Below are 26,732 nucleotides of genomic sequence, written 5' to 3'. Positions count from 1 at the left end.
CTTTTTGAGGTCCTTGTGTGCTGTAAGGAAGACGTTTTTCGACCCGTTGGGAGTTGCGAATTTCTTCAGAGTCGACGTATTAGAATGGATTTTTGTGGACTGTGTATGTGTGGGATTTCCTTTGTAATGGGCTTTTATCGCATGAATTGAGAATTTCTGATAAATTTGTAAAATTTCCTAAAGACTTGGCTTTTATTCTTTCTGGCAAAGTTGATTTTTGCCTCATGAACGTTGAACACAGCAAGTTCAGATCACAAAACCTTAACTATACTTAATCACAACAGTATCCGTTTCCTGCCGTTCAACAGAAAACTCCAAGTCGGCTTGCACTAAAAAGGATTATAAAAAGTGGGCTGTATCTCAATCCATGCAAGACCTTTGAGTCAAAAGAGCAGTAAAATAAGATGGGAGCTAAAATATATTTTTGAAAAATACAAAAATATTGAACGCCACCACTCTAGCCATCAAATACATAAAAATCAGCTAACAGTGGGCTAAAAGCCTGGTAAGCAAGCAGCTAAAACCAAGCAAAAGCATGACAGAACAGCACGGACATTGCTTGGAACGGTTCCAAGAGAACAGCTCCAAGGAGAAAGTACAGGAGGCCAACACGAAAAAGGCCCTCCCCTCTAAAAAGCGCCAGCCTCACTTCTGAAAGTTTGGAACACCTGGACCAGTGCCTCTGATAACAAGTGGGAGAAGTTGATTGATACCTATATTCCAGGCTATTTTAGAGCTTCAAAAATTAAAAGCAGAACATGGAAACAACTTAAGTTGGCACAAGTCTTTTAATACTGTGGTCAGTAGAAGGGAACAATCAGACTACCCCATTCAGGAGCAAATGAAGGCCGTTTTCCCACTGAGCTTACCTTGGAGCGACGTCCCTCTTCACCGCGCAGCGTCTGCGCGGATTTCCCACCAACTGCTCCGAGGCTGCTCCGAGGAACCAGGAAGTTCCCAACCTTTTGCGTTGCAAATGGAAACCGCTAAAAACCAGTTTACATCTGCGACGCAAAAGCCGCGGCTCTTCCTGGTTGTGCGCAGCAGTTGGTGGGAAATCTGCACAGACGCTGAGCGGTGAAGAGGGACATCGCTCCTGAGTAAGGTCAGTGGGAAAACAGCGTTAGTTTCACTTCTCAAAGGCAACAAATGCCACATGAAAATGCATTACAGAAATACAACCTGGATGTTGCTACAGCATGGATAATGGTTCCCATGCCTATTTTTTTCCCCAAGAAAGGGTATCACTAGCTACAGGCAATGAAGGTGGGATTGTTCAGAATGATGTTCAGAAGATCTAAGACTAAAGACTGTTTCGGCCATCTTTCTCCTCCAGATTTGGTCACAATGGACTGAGCTAAGGCATGAATGAATTGTGCTTGAGTTGCCCCCTTCTCAGACATTTGTTCTCTGCAAAGAAAATCTAACCCCACAAGGATCTCTCCCAGGGCTCTTCCTCCTTCACTCACGCAACAGAGGCAAGAACCAAGAATTTTAATAACAGGCTCTTGCCACTTTTCCCAGAATCCATCTCCTCCTCCAGGGACAGAGCTTAAGATCCGAGAGAATTTTGCACACAAGGCCCAGCCTGGTTCAATCTTTGTTTTGTAAGAGAAGGAGGGGGGGGGGAGAGACTTGCTAGTCTGGGATTTCTTCCCAGAGAACATCATAGCCCAGTGTTCTCTCTAAGCTGAGTTAGTGTGAGCTGGCTCACAATTTTTTAGCCTCCACCTCGCATTTTTTCATCTCAGCTCAGGAAAAACGGCCCCAGAGCAAACTAATTTATGCAGTAGCTTGTCACGGGCTGGGGCCGGGTCAGGCAAAGTCCAGGGGCAGTCCAAGGTCTGTAGCCGGTGAGCAAAGAGGGTCCAAGGCGCAAAACCCAAATCACAGTCCAGGTATCGCAGGTCAGAGGTTCAGAAGCCGAAGTCAGGGGGTCCAGGAGTCAAAGCCAAAGTCAGGGGGTCCAGAAGCCAAAGTCAAAAGCCGAAGTGGATGCTAGAAAGTCAGGTAAGTGACTAGTTGCTTCCACAAAGCCTCCTCCCAAAGCCCACAGCTATATAGCCCTCTGCTGTCTGTTGCCCATTTGGGCTAATTGCTGGCTCAGAGAGGCAGCCAGGATCCTGCTGAGACTCAAGCATCCTCACTCCTAGAAGGGCCAGAATCCTTTCAAAACTCAGGGCTCAGGGAGCGTCTTGCTCGTGAGCGTGCCGCCCTCCTCCGATCCCTGAGGTCCTGACGAAGGCGGTCACGCACACGAGCCACCCGAGAGGGCGAGGCAGGGGCACTGGTGCAGGTGGCAGGGGCACAGTTTCTTCTGCAGGCTCAGCTTCTTCTGCAGGGTCCCCAGCACCCATGACATAGCTCACATTAATGCCAATAGCTCACAAAGTAGGATTTTTGCTCACAAGACTTCCCAGTTTAGAGGGAACATTGCACGGCAGGGCCTCTTTCTCCCGCATGGCTAATATAAGCTGGGATAAAATCCCTTGACAGGACCTAACTCACACTGTAAGTGCAGATTTCCACCCTCCTACTAATTTTAGAGTATTTTGCCCCTACTTAATTTTGGCATGTTTGCTACAGTCAGCATCATTACACTCTTCAATAAGAGATGTTTCTTACAGATTACATCCTATAACCAATGTACAAGGGTCTGGAAATGAGGAAGGAAGGGAGACTGTACTCCCCCGCCCCGCCTTCCCCAGCAGCTAGGAACACCCCCGCCTCCTTTAAGGAGATTTGACTTTGAGAACTATAACGTTCAGTATTTAAAATATTTATTAGTGCTATGTATGTGTTGGTTTTGATCTCCAGAGAAACAAAGCTGTCAAAAGTGACTTCTCTAAAGACAGGAGGTTCTTTTGGCAAATACATCTCAGCACATTTTCTAATTGGAGAGCACCAAGCTGTGCAAAACATGAAGTTAAAAAAAAAAAAAAAGTGTCTGAGGACAGAATGAGGTTGGGGGAAATTGCTAATAAGGACCTGAATACAGAAGGAGCAGCATGTATCAGCCGCTTCTAAAAAACACAGAAGGGGGAAAAGCAGAACAGAAGAGTTTTTTGAGATGATGAAAGTGTAAAACAAACTATCCTAAAACTAGGCATGTAAGGGATGGAACAGGAAGAGGAGGAGGAGGAGATGACGCCGAAGACGATATTGGGTTTATATCCCACCCTTCACTCTAAATCTCAGCATCTCAGAGCGGCTCACAATCACCTTTATTTTCCTCCCCCACAACAGAGACCCTGTGAGGCAGGTGGGGCTGAGACAGCTCTCCTAGAAGCTTTTCAAGGACAGCTCTGCGAGAGCTATGGCTGACCCAAGGCCATTCCAGCAGCTGCAAGGGGAGGAGTGGGGAATCAAATCTGATTCTCCCAGATAAGAGTCTGCACACTTCACTACTACACCAAACTAAGATGCTACTTCTTAAAGAAAGGTAAGTAAGGAGATGCTGCAAGTCAGTTTGCAACTAATAAATCACTTATAAAAATAAGCCTTGGGAAATTGTGCTGAGATAACTACAAGACAATGGAAAAGCAGCTAATTGTTAAAGTGCATTAGGAGACCAGGAAGATTGTTAACACAGTTGTGCTTTCAGAACTCAGGGCATACAGAGTTGCCAGACAAAGAATAAGTCAGTTGCGTGTGCTGTATATTAGAAGAAGATAGAAGAAGATATTGGATTTATATCCCGCCCTCCACTCCGAAGAGTCTCAGATTGGCTCACAATCTCCTTTACCTTCTTCCCCCACAACAGACACCCTGTGAGGTGAGTGGGGCTGAGAGAGCTCTGACAGAAGCTGCCTTTTCAAGGACAGCTCTGCCAGAGCTATGGCTGACCCAAGGCCATGCTAGCAGGTGTTAAGTGGAGGAGTGGGGAATCAAACCCGGTTCTCCCAGATAAGAGTCCACGCACTGAACCACTACACCAAACTGGCTCTCCAGTTAGTAGCATTAGTAGTAGCTCATTTTACATCTCTTGATCCAACTGCCAGTAAAGTTCCCTAGGTGGCCCAAAGTTCCACCACTAACACTAGATCATGAGAAAGAAAAAAAATCAGATCTACCGAAAAGCCTCATGTATGCATCATTTCAAAAAAATAAGCCACTGGAAGCCAACTAAAGTAGAAGCAAGTCCTCCTGATGCAAGCTTACCCCCCACCAGTGCCTCCGTTTTTGCTGAAGTGAGTGCGAGGTTCGCTCGAAGCCAGCTTGAGAAGTTCGTGCCATTCCCGTTCCCATTCTTCTTCTGTGTAAACGAGCCCCGACTAGAGGAGACAACAGAATGCAGATTATTCATTTATTTGGGCTTTTTAGTTTCTTCTCCTGTCCCTCCCGGCTGAGTTCACAAGAGAAAATCCTGTTGGTCTCTGAGATGCTCCTGGACTCAAATCCAGCTCTTCTGCTGGAGACAGGGCTCATTTTGTAGCAGGAGCTCCTTTGCATATTAGGCCACACATCCCTGATGTAGCCAATCCTCCTGAAGCATATAGTAGGCCCTGTACTAAGAGCCCTGTAAGCTCTTGGAGGATTGGCTACCTCAAGGGGGCGTGGCCTAATATGCAAAGGAGCTCCTGCTACAAAATGAGCCCTGGCTGGAGACCAACATGGCTGTCCTCCAAAAATGTATTCACAAAAGGCACCAAATTCAGCCGCGTGAAATAGATATGCACTGGTCTCTGATGGAGGGAGCTATTGATTCTCAAACACTCATGCCCCAAAAACCTTGTGGGTCTCTAAGGATCTACTAGAGTCAAATCCAGCTGTTCCACTTCAGACTGACACAGCTGCTACCCTCTGAAGCTGTCTTACAAGAGTATCTGGTCAAGGGAGCTATGCCCCCCAAACCTTGTTGGGCCTCTCCTAAGTCGCTACTGGATTCAAGTTGAGCTGCTCCACTGCAAACCAGCACGGAAGCTACCTGCGACCGCAGCTGCTAAGGGCAAAGTCCCCGTCTCGTCACGCCACACCAACCTCTTTATTCTGCTGCGTCTGCTGCCACCGCCATCTTCTCTTGAGGGCTTCCCTTTCAGCACCACTTCTCATCATGGTATAGAGGGCTTTCCGTAGCACGAGGTCCCTGTCGTGAAACCCCCACATTCCTAAATGCAAAAGGGGGGGTGGAGACCACATATACACACACACACACACACACACAGAGTTAGAGCTGCAGATCCAGTAACAACTCTGAAATGGTAATCATCATGCAGAGAGACGACTTAAAGTTTGGCGGGCATCTGTAATTGTCCTAATTATCGCTTAACACCCTTTCATTATTTTAAAGCTTTTCCAAACAATTGCTGTCAGCATTAAATAGGTTAATAGGAGCAACAGTGAATTCAAAATAGACATTGAAGAGGCCTCTTTAAAAAGGGGGGGGGGAGAAATAAAAGCTTGTAGTTGTCTTAGCCTGCGCTCTCTCTTGGACACCAGGGGTGCAAGAAGAAAGGCTGTTGATTTTAGTCTTAGAAATTACTAGTTTTAACAGTAAGCTTTAAACTTGTAATCACTAGGGGCTCTCCTGACTCTTCAAAGATTCCCAGGGCTTGTTTGTCTCCCCACAAAAGATGATTTTTGTAAATACATATATTTTAAATATATATATTTTAAATCCACAACTGCTACATCCACCAAACTTGAATCCAAATATATACGCAACGCAACTGCAGACTTACGTGTTAGCAGGTAAGAAAATGTTGACTATTTTTTATTTATTTATTTATGTTTTGTTTATTAGATTTATATACCATCCTCCCTGCTGTGGAAGGCTCAGGGCAGCTTACAGATCAATAAAACACTAAATAAAAACAATTTAAAACAAATACAAACATAACACAGTAAAAACATTAAACCGTGCAGCTGCCATATTAAACAATCTTAAGATGATGGTATCTTTAATGATGGTGGAGTTGCTCCTCGATTTGAAAGCTTTTTTTGTTTTAAGAACATAAGAGAAGCCATGTTGAATCAGGCCAATGGCCCATCCAGTCCAACACTCTGTGTCACATAAGAACATAAGAGAAGCCATGTTGGAACAGGCCAGTGGCCCATCCAGTCCAACATTCTTTGTCACAGAAGAACATAAGAGAAGCCATGTTGGATCAGGCCAATGGCCATCCAGTCCAACACTGTGTGTCACACAGTGGCCAAAAAGAACCCAGGTGCCATCAGGAGGTCCATCAGTGGGGCCAGGACACTAGAAGTCCTCCCACTATGCCCCCCTCCAAGCACCAAGAAGACAGAGCATCACTGCCCCAGACAGAAGAACATAAGAGAAGCCATGCTGGATCAGGCCAATGGCCCAGTCCAACACTGTGTCACACAGTGGCCAAAAAATACACACACACACATATATACATACTGTGGCTAATAGCCACTGATGGACCTCTGCTCCATATTTTTATCTAAACCCCTCTTGAAGGTGGCTATACTTGTGGCCGCCACCACCTCCTGTGGCAGTGAATTCCACATGTTAATCACCCTTTGGGTGAAGAAGGACTTCCTTTTATCCGTTTTAACCTGTCTGCTCAGCAATTTCATAGAACGCCCACAAGTTCTTGTATTGTGAGAAAGGGACAAAAGTCCTTCTTTCTCTACTTTCTCCGTTCCATGCATAATCTTGTAAACCTCTATCATGTCACCCTGCAGTCGACGTTTCTCCAAGCTAAAGAGCCCCACGCGTTTTGTTTTGTGTGTGTTTTTGGCTGCTTAAGTAACAGCTGACTTATGGCAGCCCAACAGGACTTTCAAGGCAAGAGACGTTTAGAGGTGCTTTGCCATTGCCTGCCTCTGCGTAGCAACCCTGGATTATCCTCAGGGGTCTCCCATTCAAATGCTAACTATGGCTGACTGCTGAGTTTCCAAGATCTGACAAGATTAGGCTAACCTGGGCCATCCAGGTCAAGGCAAAAGATGAACAGAGGTGGTCTGTCACTACCTGCATGTACATAGCAACCCTGGACTTCCTTGATGGTCTCCCATCCAAGTGCTAACCACGGACAGCCCTATTTAGCTTCCGAACTCTAACAAGATCATGCTAGCCTGGCTGTCCGGGCTGTAAACATGCTTATTTGGAAATAAACAGTGGGATTATGGAATGGACATGATCAGGAATGGGATATGTAATTATTACAGGAGCCGGCCCTAGCTTCACTTTCATGGTAATTACCGACTACTCCACAAGCTCCTTATCTTTGCTCCACAAGAAGCAAGTCCAAACCTCCTGAATGACCACAGCAAATCTTGCATTCTGCTTTGTTAAGATGTAATTGGAATGCAGTGTAAGCAGCTGACAGGGAATTGTGTTTTTGATTGTGGAGGTTTTATTTATTTATATAATATCCTGTCCTCCCCACAAAGTGGGCTAAGGGTGACTTATGTGTCACTTAATATTGTGACAGAAACTCATTCTAACCAGGCCTCATAAGAAGAGCCCTGCTGGAGCAGACCAGTAGTCCCTCTACTACAGCCTCCCATCTCACACAGAGGCCAACCAGTTCCTCTGGAGGGCCAACAACTGGGCAGGGAGGTTGAGGCCTTCCCCTGAGAAGAACATCAGAAGAGCCCTGCTGGATTAGACCAGTGAGGGTCCATCTAGTCCAGCCTCCTGTCTCACACAGGGGCCAACCAGTTCCTCTGGAGGGCCAACAACTGGGCAGGGAGGTTGAGGCCTTCCCCTGAGAAGAACATCAGAAGAGCCCTGCTTGGTCAGACCAGGGAGGGTCCATTTAGTCCACCCTCCCATCTCACACAGAGGCCAACCAGTTCCTCTGGAGGGCCAACAACTGGGCAGGGAGGTTGGGGCCTTCCCCTGAGAAGAACATTAGAAGAGCCCTGCTGGGTCAGACCAGGGAGGGTCCATCTAGTCCTGCCTCCTGTCTCACACAGAGGCCAACCAGTTCCTCTGGAGGGCCAACAACTGGGCAGGGAGGTTGAGGCCTTCCCCTGAGAAGAACATCAGAAGAGCCCTGCTGGGTCAGACCAGGGAGGGTCCAAATAGTCCTGCCTCCTGTCTCACACAGAGGCCAACCAGTTCCTCTGGAGGGCCAACAACTGGGCAGGGAGGTTGAGGCCTTCCCCTGAGAAGAACATCAGAAGAGCCCTGCTGGATCAGACCAAGGAGGGTCCATCTAGTCCTGCCTCCTGTCTCACACAGAGGCCAACCAGTTCCTCTGGAGGGCCAACAACTGGGCAGGGAGGTTGAGGCCTTTCCCTGAGAAGAACATCAGAAGAGCCCTGCTGGATCAGACCAGGGAGGGTCCATCTAGTCCTGCCTCCTGTCTCACACAGAGGCCAACCAGTTCCTCTGGAGGGCCAACAACTGGGCAAGGAGGTTGAGGCCTTCCCCTGAGAAGAACATCAGAAGAGCCCTGCTGGGTCAGACCAGGGAGGGTCCATCTAGTCCTGCCTCCTGTCTCACACAGAGGCCAACCAGTTCCTCTGGAGGGCCAACAACTGGGCAGGGAGGTTGAGGCCTTCCCCTGAGAAGAACATCAGAAGAGCCATGCTGGATCAGACCAGGGAGGGTCCATCTAGTCCTGCCTCCTGTCTCACACAGAGGCCAACCAGTTCCTCTGGAGGGCCAACAACTGGGCAGGGAGGTTGAGGCCTTCCCCTGAGAAGAACATCAGAAGAGCCCTGCTGGGTCAGACCAGGGAGGGTCCATCTAGTCCTGCCTCCTGTCTCACACAGAGGCCAACCAGTTCCTCTGGAGGGCCAACAACTGGGCGGGGAGGTTGAGGCCTTCCCCTGAGAAGAACATCAGAAGAGCCCTGCTGGGTCAGACCAGGGAGGGTCCATCTAGTCCTGCCTCCTGTCTCACACAGAGGCCAACCAGTTCCTCTGGAGGGCCAACAACTGGGCAGGGAGGTTGAGGCCTTCCCCTGAGAAGAACATCAGAAGAGCCCTGCTGGGTCAGACAAGGGAGGGTCCATCTAGTCCTGCCTCCTGTCTCACACAGAGGCCAACCAGTTCCTCTGGAGGGCCAACAACTGGGCAGGGAGGTTGAGGCCTTCCCCTGAGAAGAACATCAGAAGAGCCCTGCTGGGTCAGACCAGGGAGGGTCCATCTAGTCCTGCCTCCTGTCTCACACAGAGGCCAACCAGTTCCTCTGGAGGGCCAACAACTGGGCAGGGAGGTTGAGGCCTTCCCCTGAGAAGAACATCAGAAGAGCCCTGCTGGGTCAGACCAGGGAGGGTCCATCTAGTCCTGCCTCCTGTCTCACACAGAGGCCAACCAGTTCCTCTGGAGGGCCAACAACTGGGCAGGGAGGTTGAGGCCTTCCCCTGAGAAGAACATCAGAAGAGCCCTGCTGGATCAGACCAGGGAGGGTCCATCTCGTCCAGCCTTCTGTCTCACACAGTGGCCAGGCAGTTCCTCTGGAGGGCCAACAACAGGTCAGAGAGGCCCAGTTGTTGCAGTTGCCTCCTGGCTCTGGGATTCAGAGGCTTAGTGCCTCTCAATGTGGAGGTTCCTCTCCATCACCATCGCTAGGAGCCACTGACAGATTTATCCATGAATCTACCCAACCACTTCTTTTAAAGCTGTTTATTCCCATGGCCATCACAACATTCCACATTTTAATCACTCTGTGTGTAAAGCAGTATGTCCTTTTGTCTGTCCTGGATCCACTGCCCCCCTCAGCTTCAACGGAGGCCCTCAAGTTCAAGTATTTCGGGAGAGGGAGAAAATTTTCTCTTTGTTAATTCTCTCCACTCCATGCATAATTGTACAAAACTCTCTCATGTCCCCCCCCACCCCTAGTTGTCTCTTTTCTAAACTGAAACGCCCCAGGCTCTTCAGCCTTCCTTCATACGGAAGATGCTCCAACACCCTTAATCATCTTGGTTGCCCCCCTCTGTACTTTTTCCAGCTCTGCAATGTCCTTTTGCACGGACTCTTATCTGGGACAACCGGATTCGATTCCCCACTCCTCCACGTGCACCTGCTGGAATGGGGTTGGGTCAGCCAGAGCTCTCTTAGGACTTGTCCCTGAGAGAAAACCAGTTTGGTGCAGTGGTTAAGTGTGTGGACTCTTATCTGGGAGAACCGGGTTTGATTCCCCACTCCTCCGCTTGCAGCTGCTGGAATGGCCTTGGGTCAGCCAGAGCTCTCTTATCTGGGAGAACCAGGTTTGATTCCCCACTCCTCCACTTGCACCTGCTAGCATGGCCTTGGGTCAGCCATAGCTCTGGCAGGAGTTGTCCTTGAAAGGGCAGCTGCTGTGAGAGCCCTCTCAGCCCCACCCACCTCACAGGGTGTCTGTTGGGGGGGGGGAGAAGACATAGGAGACTGTAAGCCGCTCTGAGTCTCTGATTCAGGGAGAAGGGTGGGATATAAATCTGCAATTCTTCTTCTTGAAAGGGCAGCGTTTGGGAGAGCTCTTTCAGCCCCACCCACTTCACAGGGTGTTTGTTGGGGGGCGGGGGGAGAAGACATAGGAGATTGTAAGCCGCTCTGAGTCTCTGATTCAGGGAGAAGGGCGGGATATAAATCTGCAATTCTTCTTGAAAGGGCAGCGTTTGGGAGAGCTCTTTCAGCCCCACCCACCTCACAGGGTGTCTGTTGTGGGGGAAGGAGATGAAGGAGATTGTAAGCCGCTGTGAGACTCTGATTCAGAGAGAAGGGCGGGGTATAGATCTGCGGTCTTCTTTTGGAGGTGAACACAACTGTACACAGTAATCCAAATGAAGCCACACCACAGATCTATACAAGAGCATTACATTATCAGCTACTTTACCCTCATACATGCATTTTTATTTTGTATAGCCTTGAGCAGGGGTCGTTTTGTAGAAAAATAGGTGGTGGAGCTCATCCAGGGATTGTTATGCAGCTGCACCTACTGTTCAATGGACAGGGTTGGCGAGGAGTGGGGGGACCCTCAGAAAGGTTCAGGAGCTGTGCTCCTGCTGAATTCAAGGCCTGGCCTTGAGGCAAAGCACCTCCTCTCAGCTTCAATTCTCCATCCTTAAAACAGACTTCATGGTGATTGTTAAGGTGAAGGCAATAATAAAGCTGGTAAAGCACTTTTAACATTGATCACGGATCTACCATTTGTGGCAGTCATGGCAGGATATGAGCTCCTGTGAGCTTCAGATACAGAAGTGAACAGTGACTCACAAAAGCTCATACTCTGCCACAAATCGTGTTCGTCTTTAAAGTACTACTGGGCTCCTGGCTCTTTTTATAGTTCTAGGTTAGTTGTAGTCAACGGGTTTAAAGACCAAGTTTCTCTGGTTTGGCAGAGGAAGGAACAAATGAAAACCTTTCCCCATTCCTGCCCTAACACAATCCCGGATCTAACAGACAGTGCTCAGTTTTCATTCATCGGGCTTAAGCTATCTAGCAACAGTTATTATACTAAAAAGGACACAGAAAAATAGACATAGGCCTTCCAAGAATGTGCACAAAAAATGTGAGAAGCACTTAACATGCCTCAAAACTCAAACACGAGCCTGCAATACTGTTGGAAGGTAAAATGCTTTCAGATTAAAACGCAATCTTTGCCTGCATCAAACCTGGACATTTCAGAGATATCACGTGACGGCCCTACAGGTAAAAAAAAGTTTAATTTGTTGTTGCACCTTTATCTCACCCGCTCAGCCAGTGAAGCTTCTGTCATCCATCAAATTGCACAAATTGTGACACATCCGAAATAACTTACGGTGGGGGGGAGGGATTGCAGAACAGCCCCCCCCCATTTTATTCCCTCTCCTTCCTTTAAATCTTTTTCAAAAAAAGGGTAACGTTTCCTTATCTCACAATAATTCTGTGAGACGAACCGCTACAGTGCACTATGTATAGATTGGAAATGGAGGCTGAGAGATTCTGAGATTGGGTGACCAGAGCCCTCAGTCCAACATTACAGGAGATTGTACGGCAAACCATCATGGATAAGAAGAACTCTCTTAACAGCCTATTTAAACATCTTGAGGCCTTATCCATCATAAGAGTCAGTCTGAGCGACCACTACAGCTCCTCAAACTTCCCTTTATTCAGTTACCGGACAGGATGCTATGAGAACGATTAAGAAACATCTATTTAAGTATGAATATAACGAGCCTCGTGGTGCAGAGTGGTAAAGCTGCAGTACTGCAGCCCAAGGTCTGCTCACAACCTGAGTTTGATCCCGGTGGAAGCTGGGTGCAGGTAATTGGCTCAAGGTTGACTCAGCCTTCCATCCTTCCAAGGTCGGTAAAAGGAGTACCCAGCTTGCTGAGGGGAAAGTGCAGAGGACTGGGGAAGGCAAGGGCAAACCACTCCGTAACAAAAAGTCTGCCGTGAAAACGTCATGATGCGACGTCACCCCAGAGTTGGAAACGACTGGTGCTTGCACAGGGGACTACTTTGACCTTCATAACAGTACTATCACAATGTGTTTCTCCTACAAAATTTGCTGGTATTCCTCCACTTTCCTGATTATGCTCATATTCGACTGTTCCTTGCTATAAATATGACTTTATGTTGGCATACTTTAACGCCCTGCCATCTAGAGTTTTGCAAGGGAGGCATTTTAAGATACCAAACTCTGATAGAGTATCAAAGATTTCAGGTTTTCACGGCTGGTAACACCATTAGGATTTGTAGAATCTTTTGAGCTCAAGTGCCGTGTTCTACTGGAGAAAGTTTTCCTTCCAGACGTTTTGTTCTCAGCTGCGGAGAACATCCTCAGTGGCGTGGCAGCCGGAGCAGGCGCTCAGACCTTCTTGGCTGCTGTGCATTGAATGGTGCCAGGGCTGCTGGAGAGATGCTATTTCTAGGCTGGAGGGGGTGTGGTGAAAGGGCAATTGGTTTGTGGATGTGCCCATTGTTTTAGAAATAGCAGCTCTCCAGCAGCCCTGGCCCCATTCAATGCACAGCAGCCAAGAAGGTCAGAGCGCCTGCTCCGGCTGCAACGCCACTGAGGTTGTTCTCCGCAGCTGAGAACGAAACGTCTGGAAGGAAAACTTTCTCCAGTAGAACACGGCACTTGAGCTCGAAAGATTCTACAAACCCTTCTGATAGAGTATCCGACAGGTAGTAAAGGCACCTTGCATCATGTGACCTTTGAATGTAATTACTTTTCTGATCCTAAAAAAAACCCTTTTAAATTCTTCCATTGCTCCAAAATATAGATTGCATGGAGACATTGCCTCTTTTATTAGACGATAATAGCAGACTTATCACTCTATGCCTCTGTGACAGATTTTCACAGCCGTTCAAACGGGGCCTAGCTTTTTCTACATTTTAGCAATCTCTTCGAATTAATAAGTTAAGATGAAGTATGAGGTGGAGCGACAAGATAAGATTCGGTGGAGCTCTTGTGAAAAGGAGAGGTGTGGAACATTAAAACTAAACCAACGTAAAGGAACCGCAGTAACTTTCCAGGAGGCTGCTCTGGCAGAACTAGGGCCTACCTAGAGAAGCAGCATGGAGCAGACAGTTTCCGTCCCCCGTGGTTGCCAGCGGAAGAAGCCGTTTACAGCTAGTACACACCGTAGACCACCAATTAAGACGACCTGGGGGAGAGGGAAAAAGGCAGAAATTCAAAATTATAGGGCACAGTCCAGATGCAGTCAATCTCTTTCAAGCTGTGCTGATTTTTCAAAGCTTGTTCTGTGCTCCAATGTAATGCAGAAATCGTCCATTCAACAAATCTATTGGATAGTACAAAAATATTCATCAAGGCAAGACTAGTAATATTTCAAGGACAACTCCTGCAAGAACTATGGCTGACCCAAGGCCATTCCAGCAGCAGCTGCAAGTGGAGGAATGGGGAATCAGACCTGGTTCTCCCAGATAAGAGTCTGCACACTTAACAACTACAGCAAAAGAGATATACTGGAAAGCATTATCAACTGCAAACACAATTACCCAAACTTGGTAATCTTCAAAGGTATTCCATTCCATAAGCAGCAGCTGGATTCAGCGTAATGTCCCTAACCAGTTTTTATTAAATCTAAATTAGGTCTGCGCTTTGGAAGAATAATTTAAAGCGTGTTGGACAGCCTTTGGGAAAGATAAAATTGGAAATAACATGTTCTCATTTTTAGCAACTCCTTTCTTGTGGGCTTTTGTGAAATAACAACATGTCACCTGCTCCATGCAGAATATTTTGGCAATAATGCAGAACTGGTGAAAAGATAAATCAAGGGCGCAATTTCCACAATACTACTAAAACCCACACAGTAGCTATACATTTTTATAGGAATCGTACAGTGACTATAACAGCCACGTAAACAGGCCTTAGCTACAGTGCCTCTTCGTTATCTGAAAGAACCAAACACCTCTCTGTATAATTTTTTACTGCATTAACAACAATTTGTGTAACTCTTGGAAGATCTGCCATTCAAACCATTCATAGAATCACAGAGTTGGAAGGGACCTCCAGGGTCATCTAGTCCAACCCCCTGAATTCTTTTTCTTATGTACTGCCTATATATCAGTCTTCCTCTGGAAGGCAATTTCTGAAAGCCGTAGAAAAAAAGGACCGGAAGTCCAGTTTGTTTTACAAACCATCACTTGGTGGATCCAAATAGTCAGCCGTGTTGGTCTGAAGTAGTAGAACAAAATTGGAGTCAAGCTGAACCTTTAAGACCAACTTAGTTTTATTTAGAATGTAAGCTTTCGTGCGCTCTCTAAGCACACTTCATCAGATGAGGAATACCGGATTCCTCGTCTGATGAAGTGCATTTAGAGAACGCACGAAAGCTTACGTTCTAAATAAAACTAAGTTGGTTTTAAAGGTGCAACTTGACTCCAATTTTGTTCCATCATTTGGTGGTTCACCTACAACAGCAATGCCATGATCTGTTGAGTAAGGAAGGAACAGGAAAATGTGTAAAGACAATGGGGACAGAATATGCAAACCTAAGGCTTACTAGCCTAATGCAAAGCTTAGGCACTGTGCGGAAAACCAAGCCGCAGTGACCTTCAAGAGATTATTAATGCTGATTTGTCAAATTCATCCCTGTCTATGCCTAATCACCAAGGACAGACCCACATGTGGATTGGCGGCTCGTACAGCTGCAAATTTCTGAAGTGGAGCATTACAGAAAAAGCCTCTTTAATCTCTCACTCTGCCTAATTAAACTATTTCGATATTCCTCTAGAATTCTACATTTGAGCCCAGGAAGACTTGGACTCAAATGTAGAGCAACAAGGTTTTTCAGGAAATGAGCTTTCCAGAGTCAAAGCTCCCTTCATCAGATACAAATAGGAATAGAGATCCCTGAGTCCTTCTATCCCAAGTCAGAAGGTGGGAGGGGTGTTGTAAAGAAGGGAGTCAGGATTCTGACTCTGAATTTATTATGTATTTATTTATTATTACTTTAAATTTCTATCCCGCCTTCTCTGCAAGCGGACTCAGGGCGGCCAACAACATTCATATTCACAAGTTAAAACCAGTAAAAACCAATAAAACATAATTACAATTTAAGATTTTAAAAACTTTTAGTGGTGCTGTATCACTACAAAATAGGCGAGTTCTTTTCTGACGGTGATCACATAGTAACTCTGTAATGATGTGGGGTGGCAGTTCTCTCCCGGCTAGATCTCAAAGGCCTGTTGGAACAGTTCGGTCTTACAGGCCCTATGGAAAGCGGAAAGATCCCGCAGGGCCCTTATGGCCTCTGGGAGAGCATTCCACAATTCTGGTGCTGCCACCAAGAAGGCCCTAGCTCACATCAAACTCAATTCCTGCTTGCACCCTCTCTTCAAGCTCCTCCCACCATCTGATTGGGAAATAAGGGTTCAGGGATCTCAATTCCTGCTTGTATCTGATAAGGGAAGCTTTGATTCTTGAAAGCCCCCCCCCCCCCCCCCAAATTTGCGGGATTCTAGGGTGTGACTCAAGAAACTGAAATACTTAGGCCACCAAATGGGAAGGGAGCACTCCCTGGAGAAGACCCTGATGCTGGGAAAGACAGAAGGCAAAAGAAGAAGGGGACAGCAAAAGATGAGATGTCTGGACAGCGCTACTGATGTAACAAACACGAATTTGAGCAGACTTTGGAGGATGGTGGAAGACAGGAGGGCCTGGCGTGACTTTGTCCAGGGGGTCACAAAGAGTCGGACTCGACTGTGCGACTGAACAACAAGGTGTGTCTGAACTTACACCTAGCTCTTTGACTGCAGACCAACACAGTGACTCTCTGAAACTATCCTCTAGAATTCTGTTTCATGCAAAATAGAGTACTGTAAGGATTGCTTTGCTGGTTCAATCCAAGGTCCATCGAACTCAGCTTTTCTTTCCAGCCAGGTGCCTCAAAAGTTGAGAAACAGAATCACCATGACAGATTTCCTCCAGGAAACAGAAGCACTGAGATTTTATTCTGCCAAATTGCAGTTATCCTTTATGAATCAAATCCACTAGAACTTCAGAGTTCAACAAGACTTTTCAGAGTACAAGCTTTTGAGAATCAAAGCTCCGTTTGCCTGAAAATTATCCTTCACAAAATTGTCTTATTCTTCTTCAGAGCTTACAGTAGGCCCTTCACTAAGAGCCCTGTATGCTCTTGGAGGATTGGCTACATCAGGGAGGCGTGGCCGAATATGCAAAGGAGCTCCTGCCACAAAACCACTACACCGAACTGGCTCTCACTACACCAAAGCGCTCACCTCTTCAGCCTCTCCTTGAAAAGAAGGAGCCCTCCACTCACCTTTGTGGTTTTACCCTTTCCTGGCTCAGCGATACCCTTTATGGGATGAGAGCGATGAAGCAGTACTGTTTCAGAGTATTCAAAACTTTCTGACACAAGCTACCCGCTCCAGCCATCATTCAGAGTGCCACCAAAGCTCAAGCTAGCCGGAAGCTCACATATCCACTCACCTGCTTGTTCCAGCGCAACCATGGTGGCCTGCTCAATCAAATCTCGTTCAATAAAGCTCCTGAAGTCCTCACTGTAAACGCTAAGATCAGGGAGCTGGAATGTATAGATGGGCATCTCCAAAGGGAACTGCTCATTGTTGCATTCACTGGCCACGTGAGATCGAGCAAGGGAGACTATCGCTGAGCTGGCATGGGAAATCCCTCTAGAAAGCCTCTTCTCTGCTTGGGAAAAGAAAAGAGAAGATGGGCAAACGTTACCTTGGTGGAGGAAAATTATCTCTCGATATCTTCTGCGGCTCCCAACATAAGAAATGGAAACCTGCCAACTGATTATGAGTTTGTGAAGAATCGTTGTTCTCTGTGTATTTGCCAAACGCAAATTACACAGTCCGCGGCTTAGGAAAAGCAATGGAGAAGCTTCTGGCATGCTAGGAAACTCATCACGTCAGCTCTCACAGATCAGAAAAGGCAGATAAGATGCTGAACAACTCGATGTCAAGTACTTTGTTAGCATCCAATCGATCCTTTCACAAAGATAGTGGACTTTGCTGGATGCAATAAAAATGTGTGGGAAATGCCATAATTTAGCATTATTATTTGCTTTATTATGGGAAAGAGGAAGAGAAAATAAAAGACCTAGAACTAGGAATGCTACCAAATTTCACAGCTAATTGTTCAAAAACATCCAAATTTTGTTTTCACTTCTCTTGTATGCATCAAAACACTGACTCTTGGTTTTCACACCATTTTCTATTTCCTATTGCTGATTTTTTAATGATTGCATTTATGCAGTCCCCAATGTTAATTTTACATAAACTGTTGTAAACAGCATTTAATGTAAAAATGGCATAAACAAAACAAAGGAACTAGAGGCACCAGCAATAAAGGAGGGAAAAACAAAAAGACAGTGGTAAAACAGTAAAAAAAAGGGGCATATTTGCAGATATGACATCAAAACGTAAGAAACATCAACGTGCATCTTGGATTTTATGGTTAAAAATGTGCAGAATTGATCTTCTGTATATTGTTTTTAACATTCTATGTAGTTCTTAACTGTGTTAGCCGCCCTGAGCCCGTTAGAGGAGGGCGGGATATAAATTCGATAAAATAAATATAAAATAAGCAAATTCTACTGCATGTTACGGAGCCCAAAAAGGGAGCGAAACATCTAGACTGGGTCGAAATCAGATGACAGCGCTAACAAATTATTCATCTTGGGTTAAGTGAGAGAACCTTAAAATGTGAAGGGGAAGATGGTGAAGATGAATAATAACAATAATCAGGACAGGTTTTTATACCCTGCTTTCCTCTACTTTAAGGAGTCTCAGAGTGACTTACATCACCTTCCTTTCCTATCCCCACAGCAGACACCTTGTCAGGTAAGTGAGGCTGAGAAAGTTCTGAGAGAACTGTGACTGGCCCAAGGTCACCCAGCTGGCTGCATGTAGAGAAGCAGGGATTCAAACCCGGTTCTCCATATTAGGGTCCGCCACTCTTAACCGCTACACCACACTGTGGAACTCACAACCATACATACGGTTGTGAATGTAAGGTTTTCCTCATGGGCATTTACTACGAAAGTGTACACATTTAATTATTGGCCGTCATTTATGCAACTTTTTCTGGCAACAGGGAAAAATGAATTATTACAAGCTGCGTCACCACCTTAGCAAAGCTGGGGTGTTGCCACTATTTTTTTAAGATCGTGAGTACCCAAACATGTCTTAAATAATTATCCAGGATTTCAATTTCCAGTTTTCCTCAGAGAACAAAAACAAAATGCATCAAAAAGAGTCACCCTCTTAGCATCATAACAGAGCATCAGACCAGTGGTACACCGGATTCGTGACAAGGTGCTGGTTATTACCTTTAAAGCCCTATATCAGGGGTGGCCAACAGTAGCTCTCCAGATGTTTTTTTCTTTTTGCCTACAACTCCCATCAGCCCCAGCCAGCATGGCCAATGGCTGGGGCTGATGGGAGTTGTAGGCAAAAAACATCTGGAGAGCTACTGTTGTCCACTCCTGCCCTATATGGTCGAGGACCTGCCTATCTTAGGGACAGTCTCTATACACTTGTTCCCCAGAGGGTACTTAGATCAGGAACATAAAATTTGCTATCAATCCCCGGGCTGAGGGAGGCAAGACAGAAAACAACTTGAGAAAGAGCCTTCTCAGTCGCTGCCCCTCACAGGTGAAACCAACTGCCTGAGGAGATCAGAGCTTTGCAGGGACTTGCCCAGTTCTGCAAGGCTTGTAAGACGATACTATTTCAGTTAGCATTTAACTGAAATTATGACCACCACCGATATACTAGATCTAAATGGATGCTTAGGAACACTGAACACCATCTTTAAACTGTATCAAAAATTAGCACCGAATTATTTAAAATTGTTTTAATTTAAAGTTTTTAATGTAATTTTTAAAAATTGGATTCTACTATGTTCTGTGAGCCACCCTGAGCCTGCTTCAGTGGGGAGGGTGGGATAAATCCAGTAAACTAAACTAAACTAAACCAAACCAGAGTCAGCTTTAATCCCCAAACTGCTGCACCCTTCGTGAGACAATCTAAAGATGGGTTTCTGTTTCTCTGCTCGCATCTGCAGGAACAGGGTTGACAGAAAGCACACACCCTATCTTACAAAAGGCAAAATACTCGCTTCGTTCTTGTCAGAGGATCTGAATCTGTTCAGTTTAGCTGCACTCGGAAGGTTAAAAGCCTGTAGCATGAATACATTCCAGAATTTAGTCTGCTGAATTTAGTCTGCAGTCGCTTACAGACTCCCCGCTGCCCCTGAGCTGCCCAAGGCTTACAAAACCTTGAGTGGCATCAAAGCTGTTGAGGAGGGGGGAAATGGGGTCTCTTACAAAACCCTGCTTTGACTCATGAAAACTTATACCTTAGGAAATTATGCTGGTCTTCAAGGTGCTCCCAGACTTGAATTTCGTTTTTACGGATGAGAATGTTACTTTGGGAGTGAACCAAATGTGAGGGTAGTGGCTATTTTGCTCATTGCCAATTTACAGTATTGTTCTTATAGAATGCATAAACAGCTCTGAAGGTCGAACAGGGTGGGTAAGGATGGCAAACACACAAAAGGTTTTAAGTAAACAAGTGTCCTACTTAAAAAAGAAAAGGCAGCACAGGAACCCATGAAGCTGACTTATACTGAATCAGACTCTCTGTCCATCAAGGTCAGTCTTGTCTCCTCAGACTGGCAGGGCCTCAGGCCTTTCCCATCCCCTACTTCCTGGCCCTTTCAACTGGAGATGCTGGGGATTGAACCAAGCAGATGCTCTACCGCTGAACCATGGCCCCTCCCTAGACGAGGCTGCATTATTGGTCCGTCAAGGTGAGTATTGTCTGCTCAGACTGACAGGGTCTCAAGCAGAGGTCTTTCTCATCACCTACTGTCCCGTCTTCTTTAACTGGAGATTCCGGGGATTGAACCTGGGACCTTCTGCATGTCAAGCAGATGCTCTGCCACTGAGCTATGGCCCCTCTCCATGGCTCTCCAGGGTCTCAAGCAGAGGTCTTTCTCATCACGTACTGTCCCGTCTTCTTTAACTGGAGATTCCGGGGATTGAACCTGGGACCTTCTGCATGTCAAGCAGATGCTCTGCCACTGAGCTATGGCCCCTCTCCATGGCTCTCCGGGGTCTCAGGCAGAAGTCCTTCTCATCACCTACTGTCCCGTCTTCTTTAACTGGAGATGCCGGGGACTGAACCTGAGGACTTTTGCATGCCAAGCAGATGCTCTGCCCCTAAGCCATGATCCCTCCCCTATCATATCACTGCGGAAGACACAAGTTCATCTGAATTGAGGTGACTCTCTTCTGCAAAGGGTCACAGCAGACCAGCTGGCCAACATGTCGCTGCGGTCCCCCTCTCAGAGATTCCGCCCTGACTCCTGCTGCTTACCAAATTGCTGCTGTCAGTTGCTTTGCTATCAAAGCTCCGCAGCACTGAAGCCTTTTACCTTGAGCAATATCATCCTGTCTTTGAAGAGACGGCCGCTCGCTCTTGATCACCTGCTGCGGAGGCTCTCTTTCCTGCTGCTGCTGCTTGGGGTACTTCCCTTCGTTGAACACCTGGGGAAGGTTCGCTGTGTGAACCTGCCTAAGCTGCTCATAGTCGTTCAGGGCGGCAGACAAATCCCAGTTTTTGCCTAGAAAGAGACCCAAATGCAAACAGTGTTAATTTCCACATGCATACCAATGGGCAATGAGTATGGAAGCAACAGGGGTGAAAAGACATGATGGTGTCTTATAATGAATCAGACCCTTGGTCCATCAAGAACAGTGTTGTCTACTCAGACTGGCAGCAGCTCGCCAGGGTCTCAGGCAGAGAAAGGTCTTTCACAACTCTTGCCTGATTCTTTTTAAGTGCAGGTGCTGGGGATTGAACCTGGGACCTTCTGCATGCCAAGTACATGCTCTGCTGTTGAGGCACAGTTCCTTCCCTATAAGACATGAAGCTACTTTATACTAAATCTGAACTTCAGTCTGTCAAGGTCCGTATTGTCTACTCAGACTGGCAGCAGCTCTCCAGGGTCTCAGGCTGAGGTCTTTCACATCACCTACTGCCTGGTTGTTTTAACTGGAGCTGCTGGGGATTGAACCTGGGACCTTTTGCATGCCAAGCAGAAGCTCTGCCACTGAGCCACAGCCCCTTCCCTATAATAAATGAACCCATGAAGCTACTCTATACTTAATCTGAACTTTGGTCCATCAAGGTCAGTGTTGTCTACTCAGACTGGCAGCAGCTCTCCAAGGTCTCACGCTGAGGTCTTTCCCATCACCTCCTGCCTGGTCCTTTCAACTGGAGATACCGGGGATTGAACTGGGGACCTTCTGCAGGCCAAGCAGATGCTCTGCCACTGAGCTATGGGCCCTCTCCATGGCTCTCCAGGGTCTCAGGCAGAGGTCTTTCCCATCACCTCCTGCTTGGTCCTTTCACCTGGAGATGGCGGGGATTGAACTTAGGACCTTCTGCATGCCAAGTGAAGGTTCTGAAGCACAGCCCCACCCCAACTGTTCTGGATTAAGTAAAGGAGGGGTAAAAGGATCAAGTGCAGCATATGCACACTAAACGGGACTTGGTTTTAGAGGGTCAGTCAATATTCTGCCTTTCATTCCATTAGAAAGAATAAAAACAGCTGTTCAAATGTGCCCCCCCCTTCTAGTATCACACTCGATGTCCCCATAGGTATGGTAAATATGGACTAGGGCAGAATGCTAGACTACTCAAAAGAAACAATAATAATTACTCCTGCCTTTGTTATTAGATGACATGATTTATTACGATGCAGAGGAAAAGAACGTTAGGTCACCATTTAGACAAGGGAAACATATGGCAGTTCATTACCTTAACAAAATATTGAAATACGATGAAACAATCTGCAAAAGTCCAGCTGATTGGTGTCCCAACCCTCATTTAAGTAGAAAGTTTCAAGGAACAACATATCCTTTAACACATACCCAAGCAACATCAGAAGACATGACACAATTTTTAAAAATACTGCACATTTAACAACTATTTCATGCATCAGCTTAAGGAAACCTCTCACAATGAACGAGTTATAACCATTCGGTTGCCTTTAAATTCTTTAGTTCTCATGAGAAAATAGTTCCATTCATACCCATACAAGCCCTGTCTCATTTTTTTCTTCAAAGGTGCTGCTAACAAAAGCTCAACAGTAAAATGTTATTTTTTTAAAAAAAAAAGACCCCTTTCATCTCATTAAAAGTAAAATGTTAATTGTTAACATCATCCTCTCTAAGTTGTTCAGATCTAAATTGGATCTCTGTTCTCCAAAATATTTTGACCAAATCTATTTTGAACATACACTGCCCACACTGTCAGGAGAAAAGAATAGAACGAAAAGGATCTCTTCTGCGCTTTAATTAGCAAAACGCATCCCTGCCCACATGGCATTCAATATACAAGCTCAATCCATCCGAAATGGTTTTATTTTATAATTCAATTGAACGATATTTCTAAGATTATACATTTTATACGCTAAAAGCCTGATTAGGAGAAGGAAGAATAAAGACAGCTATAGATGGCATCAGAGGCCCTCGTTACTTTGAAGCAGTGTTCCCTCTAAGCTGAGTTCATGTGAGCTCGCTCACAGTCTTTTTAGCCTCTGGCTCACACATTTTTGTCTTAGCACAGCCTGCTCAGGAAGCATGACCCCAGAGCACACTAATTTACACAGCAGCTCACAACTTTAATGCCAGTAGCTCACAAAGTAGAATTTTTGCTCACAAGATCCACAGCTTAGAGGAAACATTGCAATTTTTGCTCTCCTCAAAAGAGCCACAACACCAAACTATCTGGCCATTAAGTACCACCGATCAGATCCACCATCACACGTACACCAAACATACACCACATTTTAAATCAGATATCTATTCTCCACCACACAAAGATTCTCAAAGGAATGCTGGAGGCGCTGTGGCTCAGTGGAAGAGCATCTGCTTGGCATGCAGAAGGTCCCAGGTTCAATCCCTGGCATCTCCAGTTAAAAGATTGGAAAGACGTCTCTGCCTGAAACCCTGGAGAGCGGCTGCCAGTCTGAATAGACAATGTATTGACTTCAATGGACTAATAGTCTGATTCAGTATAAGGCAGCTTCATGTGTTCACGTGGACAAGGTAGAGAAAAATCCCAACGCACACAACAAATCTGGATATCAAAATTATTTTTTAAAAGCCAGCTAGATCTCTAGACAATAATGCTAGAAAAAGTGGAAGGCAACAGGAAAAGACCAACACCCAACATAGGGCAGATGATGGTGGTGGAGGAGATTGGGTTTATATCCTTCCTTCACTACTCAAAGGAGTCTCAGAGAGGCTTACAATCTCTACCCCGTGAGGTAGGTGGAGCTGAGAGAGCTCTGACAGAAACTGCTCTGGAGTGGAACAGCTCTGAAAGAACTTGTGACTGACTGACTCAAAGTCACATCAGCAGGTGCATGTGAAGGAGTGGGGAATCAAACGTGGTTTTCCCAGATAAGAGTCCGCACACTTAACCACTACACCTAACTGGCCCTCAGTCTGCAAAACCTGAGAAAGTTTAACAATAGAAAAGGTGGTAGTACTTCTGTTTCAAAATGGCTTTCACCTAGGCTTCCTCTATTGTGCAATCTTGAGTGCTGAAAATTCTATCCACTCCATCTTTGTGACTGTGGAATAACACCGCAGTGGGGGAGAGAAAACACTATAAGTAAACTTAAACAAGAGTTCACTCCCATTCGTATGGGTCTGTAAGAACCTTCACTTCCTACCACATTACAAGGTCACAACTTTTAAGGGTTTGTTTTCGCTATGCAGCCAGGTTCAAAGTCTCACACACAGAGAGAACCGAAGTGACAGAAGGCAAATGCAAGGGGCTGTCTTTGCTATCACACATAGGAAGCGATAAGGAAACTATGAAGGCTTTGAATAACCCCCAGTTATACTGTTAAAGGTTTTGGTTAAGTTAGCAGGTTCTTATTTGAGCAAGCAAAAGTGTTAACAGAGTTCTCCTTAGAATGAAACTGGGATGCTGAGGACTGAAAGTACAAACATCTAACAGAAATAAACATAAGCTCCTTTTAGAAGTCAATGAGGAGGAAATGCTGCAAAAAAAGATTATGATATTGGATTTATACCTGCCCTCCACTCCAAAGAGTCTCAGAGCGGCTCACAATCTCCTTTATCTTCCTTCCCCGCAACAGACACCCTGTGAGGTGGGTGGGGCTGAGAGAGCTCTTCTAGAAGCTGTCCTTTCAAGGACAACCTCTGCCAGAGCTCTGGCTGACCCAAGGCCATTCCAGCAGGTGCAAGTGGAGGAGTGGGGAATCAAACCCGGTTCTCCCAGATAAGAGTCCGCACACTTCACCACGACACCAAACGGGCTATGGAAATGTTTAAGAATACCCTAAACATTAAAAAGTCCAATCCAATCAGTGTTCCTTTAAAAAACTGTCATAAACAGGAGCATGAAATCAGGTAAAACAAACCAGGCAGGCGAATCTTTAAATACACTATGCTATAATTGTTACCAGATATCTATCCACCTGTACAGTAACTTAGTTTTCTACTCCTTTTTAGGACAAAAAAAAAAAGGCAGTCCCCTGTGCAAGCACCAGTTGTTTCCTACTCTGGGGTGACATCGCATCACGACATTTTCACAGCAGACTTTTTACAGGGTGGTTTGCTATTGCCTTCCCCAGTCATCTCCACTTTCCCCCCAGCAAGCGGAGTACTCATTTTACCGACCTCGGAAGGATGAAAGGCTGAGTCAACCTTGAGTCGGCTATCTGAACCCAGGTTCCACCGGAATCGAATTCAGGTCGTGAGCAGAGCTTAGGACTGCAGTACTGCAGCTTTACCACTTCACCATGGGGCTGCTACTTCTCTTAATAATCATGAAATTTCTCACACAGGGAACCAAAGCCAGCTTCAAGCAATGGGAGAATTAAGTCTGACCCTAGATCTGAAAATACAGGTCAACAGAGTCTATTCAATCTGTCAGAAAATGGTAAACCTTGGTATCTTCCCATTAAAACTGCAGACAGCAATGCATTCAACTGTGCTAACATCAATGCCCTTGGTACTGTTAGCAGTAGAAGATATTTTGGTATTCTAAAAGAGGGGGAAATTCCAATAGTAAAGGCAGAAGACGCTCTCCTAGCTCTAGTGGCCATGCTTCTGAAAACTTAAAGACATGAAGCCACACTGGGAGCCACTATTTCTTTTTTAGCTGAGGTCAACACTTCATAAAATAATAGCATGCAAAGGTACCGGAACGCCACCACTTGGCTTTCAACCCAGCAAGAGCCAAAGAGCTCCCTGCTGTTATTTCCAGGTGAAAAACCTCAAAGCAGGATTATTCCTTCATGGATCAGTAATAATGATTTGAGGAGCTGCATGGGATGAGCTACGTCTGGCAGAAGAAGCATCCAGAAAACCGGCATATGAGTAATTTCTTGGCTCTCCCAAACCAGGATAAGGATGATTCGTTTTCATCAAAACAGAATGCCTCTGATTTTTCTTCTGCTGCTGAACCAGGGCATCGCTCACACCAGAAGGAATGAAAGCACTTCACAGTCTTTCAAAGGACAGTCAGAAACTGCCAGGTTCCCCTCAACACCACATGCTCTTGGGAACGCGGCCTTCACAAACACGCCTGCCAGCAAGCCAATCCACAAGACCCTGCTGACACACCGTGGCATTTCGTTTAAATGGCATTTTCTAACATCAAGCAGTTAAACAGCTTCTTCAAGGCACCAGTATTCATATGTTACTTTCGCTTCGTTTTATGGTCTTGTCATGAGCTCTGTCAGGTCTTGCCTTAGATACCATCATGGACTCCAGGTTTGGGGGTAAAACTCAGAGATCTCAGATTTCTACTCTTTAACAAAAGAAGCTTTGATTGTCTTGCAGCAAGAGTCTTGCTGGTCTCTAAGGTGCTTCTGGATTCAAATCTAGCTTTTAAAAAAAAAAACCCACAAAAAACCGATGTGAACACAAACACATGCACAGATAGAACAAAGCAGGAGTCAAGTGGCAACTTTAAGAACATAAGAACATCAGAGAAGCCATGTTAGATCAGGCCAATGGCCCATCCAGTCCAACACTCTGGGTCACATAAGAACATAAGAGAAGCCCTGTTGGATCAGGCCAATGGCCCATCCAGTCCAACACTCTGTGTCACATAAGAACATAAGAGAAGCCATGTTGGATCAGGCCAATGGCCCATCCAGTCCAACACTCTGTGTCACATAAGAACATAAGAGAAGCCCTGTTGGATCAGGCCAATGGCCCATCCAGTCCAACACTCTGTGTCACATAAGAACATAAGAGAAGCCATGTTGGATCAGGCCAATGGCCCATCCAGTCCAACACTCTGTGTCACATAAGAACATAAGA

General features: G+C 45.9%; 1 protein-coding gene across 2 annotated transcripts in view; it reads right to left on the bottom strand.

Moving 5' to 3' along the window:
• Positions 1–26,732, bottom strand: part of OTUD7A (OTU deubiquitinase 7A) — a 150,244-nt gene that overhangs the window by 30,118 nt on the left and 93,394 nt on the right. For both annotated transcript variants that reach the window (XM_060260146.1, XM_060260145.1), the window contains exons 5-9: positions 20,792–20,980; positions 16,814–17,032; positions 13,401–13,502; positions 4,981–5,108; positions 4,162–4,274 (exon numbers count right to left, since the gene is read on the bottom strand). In XM_060260146.1, the coding sequence (XP_060116129.1) occupies positions 4,162–4,274; positions 4,981–5,108; positions 13,401–13,502; positions 16,814–17,032; positions 20,792–20,980 (751 nt within the window). The remainder of the gene's footprint in view (positions 1–4,161; positions 4,275–4,980; positions 5,109–13,400; positions 13,503–16,813; positions 17,033–20,791; positions 20,981–26,732) is intronic.

Source organism: Heteronotia binoei, chromosome 19 (assembly GCF_032191835.1).
Source record: "Heteronotia binoei isolate CCM8104 ecotype False Entrance Well chromosome 19, APGP_CSIRO_Hbin_v1, whole genome shotgun sequence".
Classification (NCBI taxonomy): Eukaryota; Metazoa; Chordata; class Lepidosauria; order Squamata; family Gekkonidae; genus Heteronotia; species Heteronotia binoei.
Note: the sequence above shows the minus strand (reverse complement) of the source record. Positions and strands in the feature narration are given on the sequence as shown.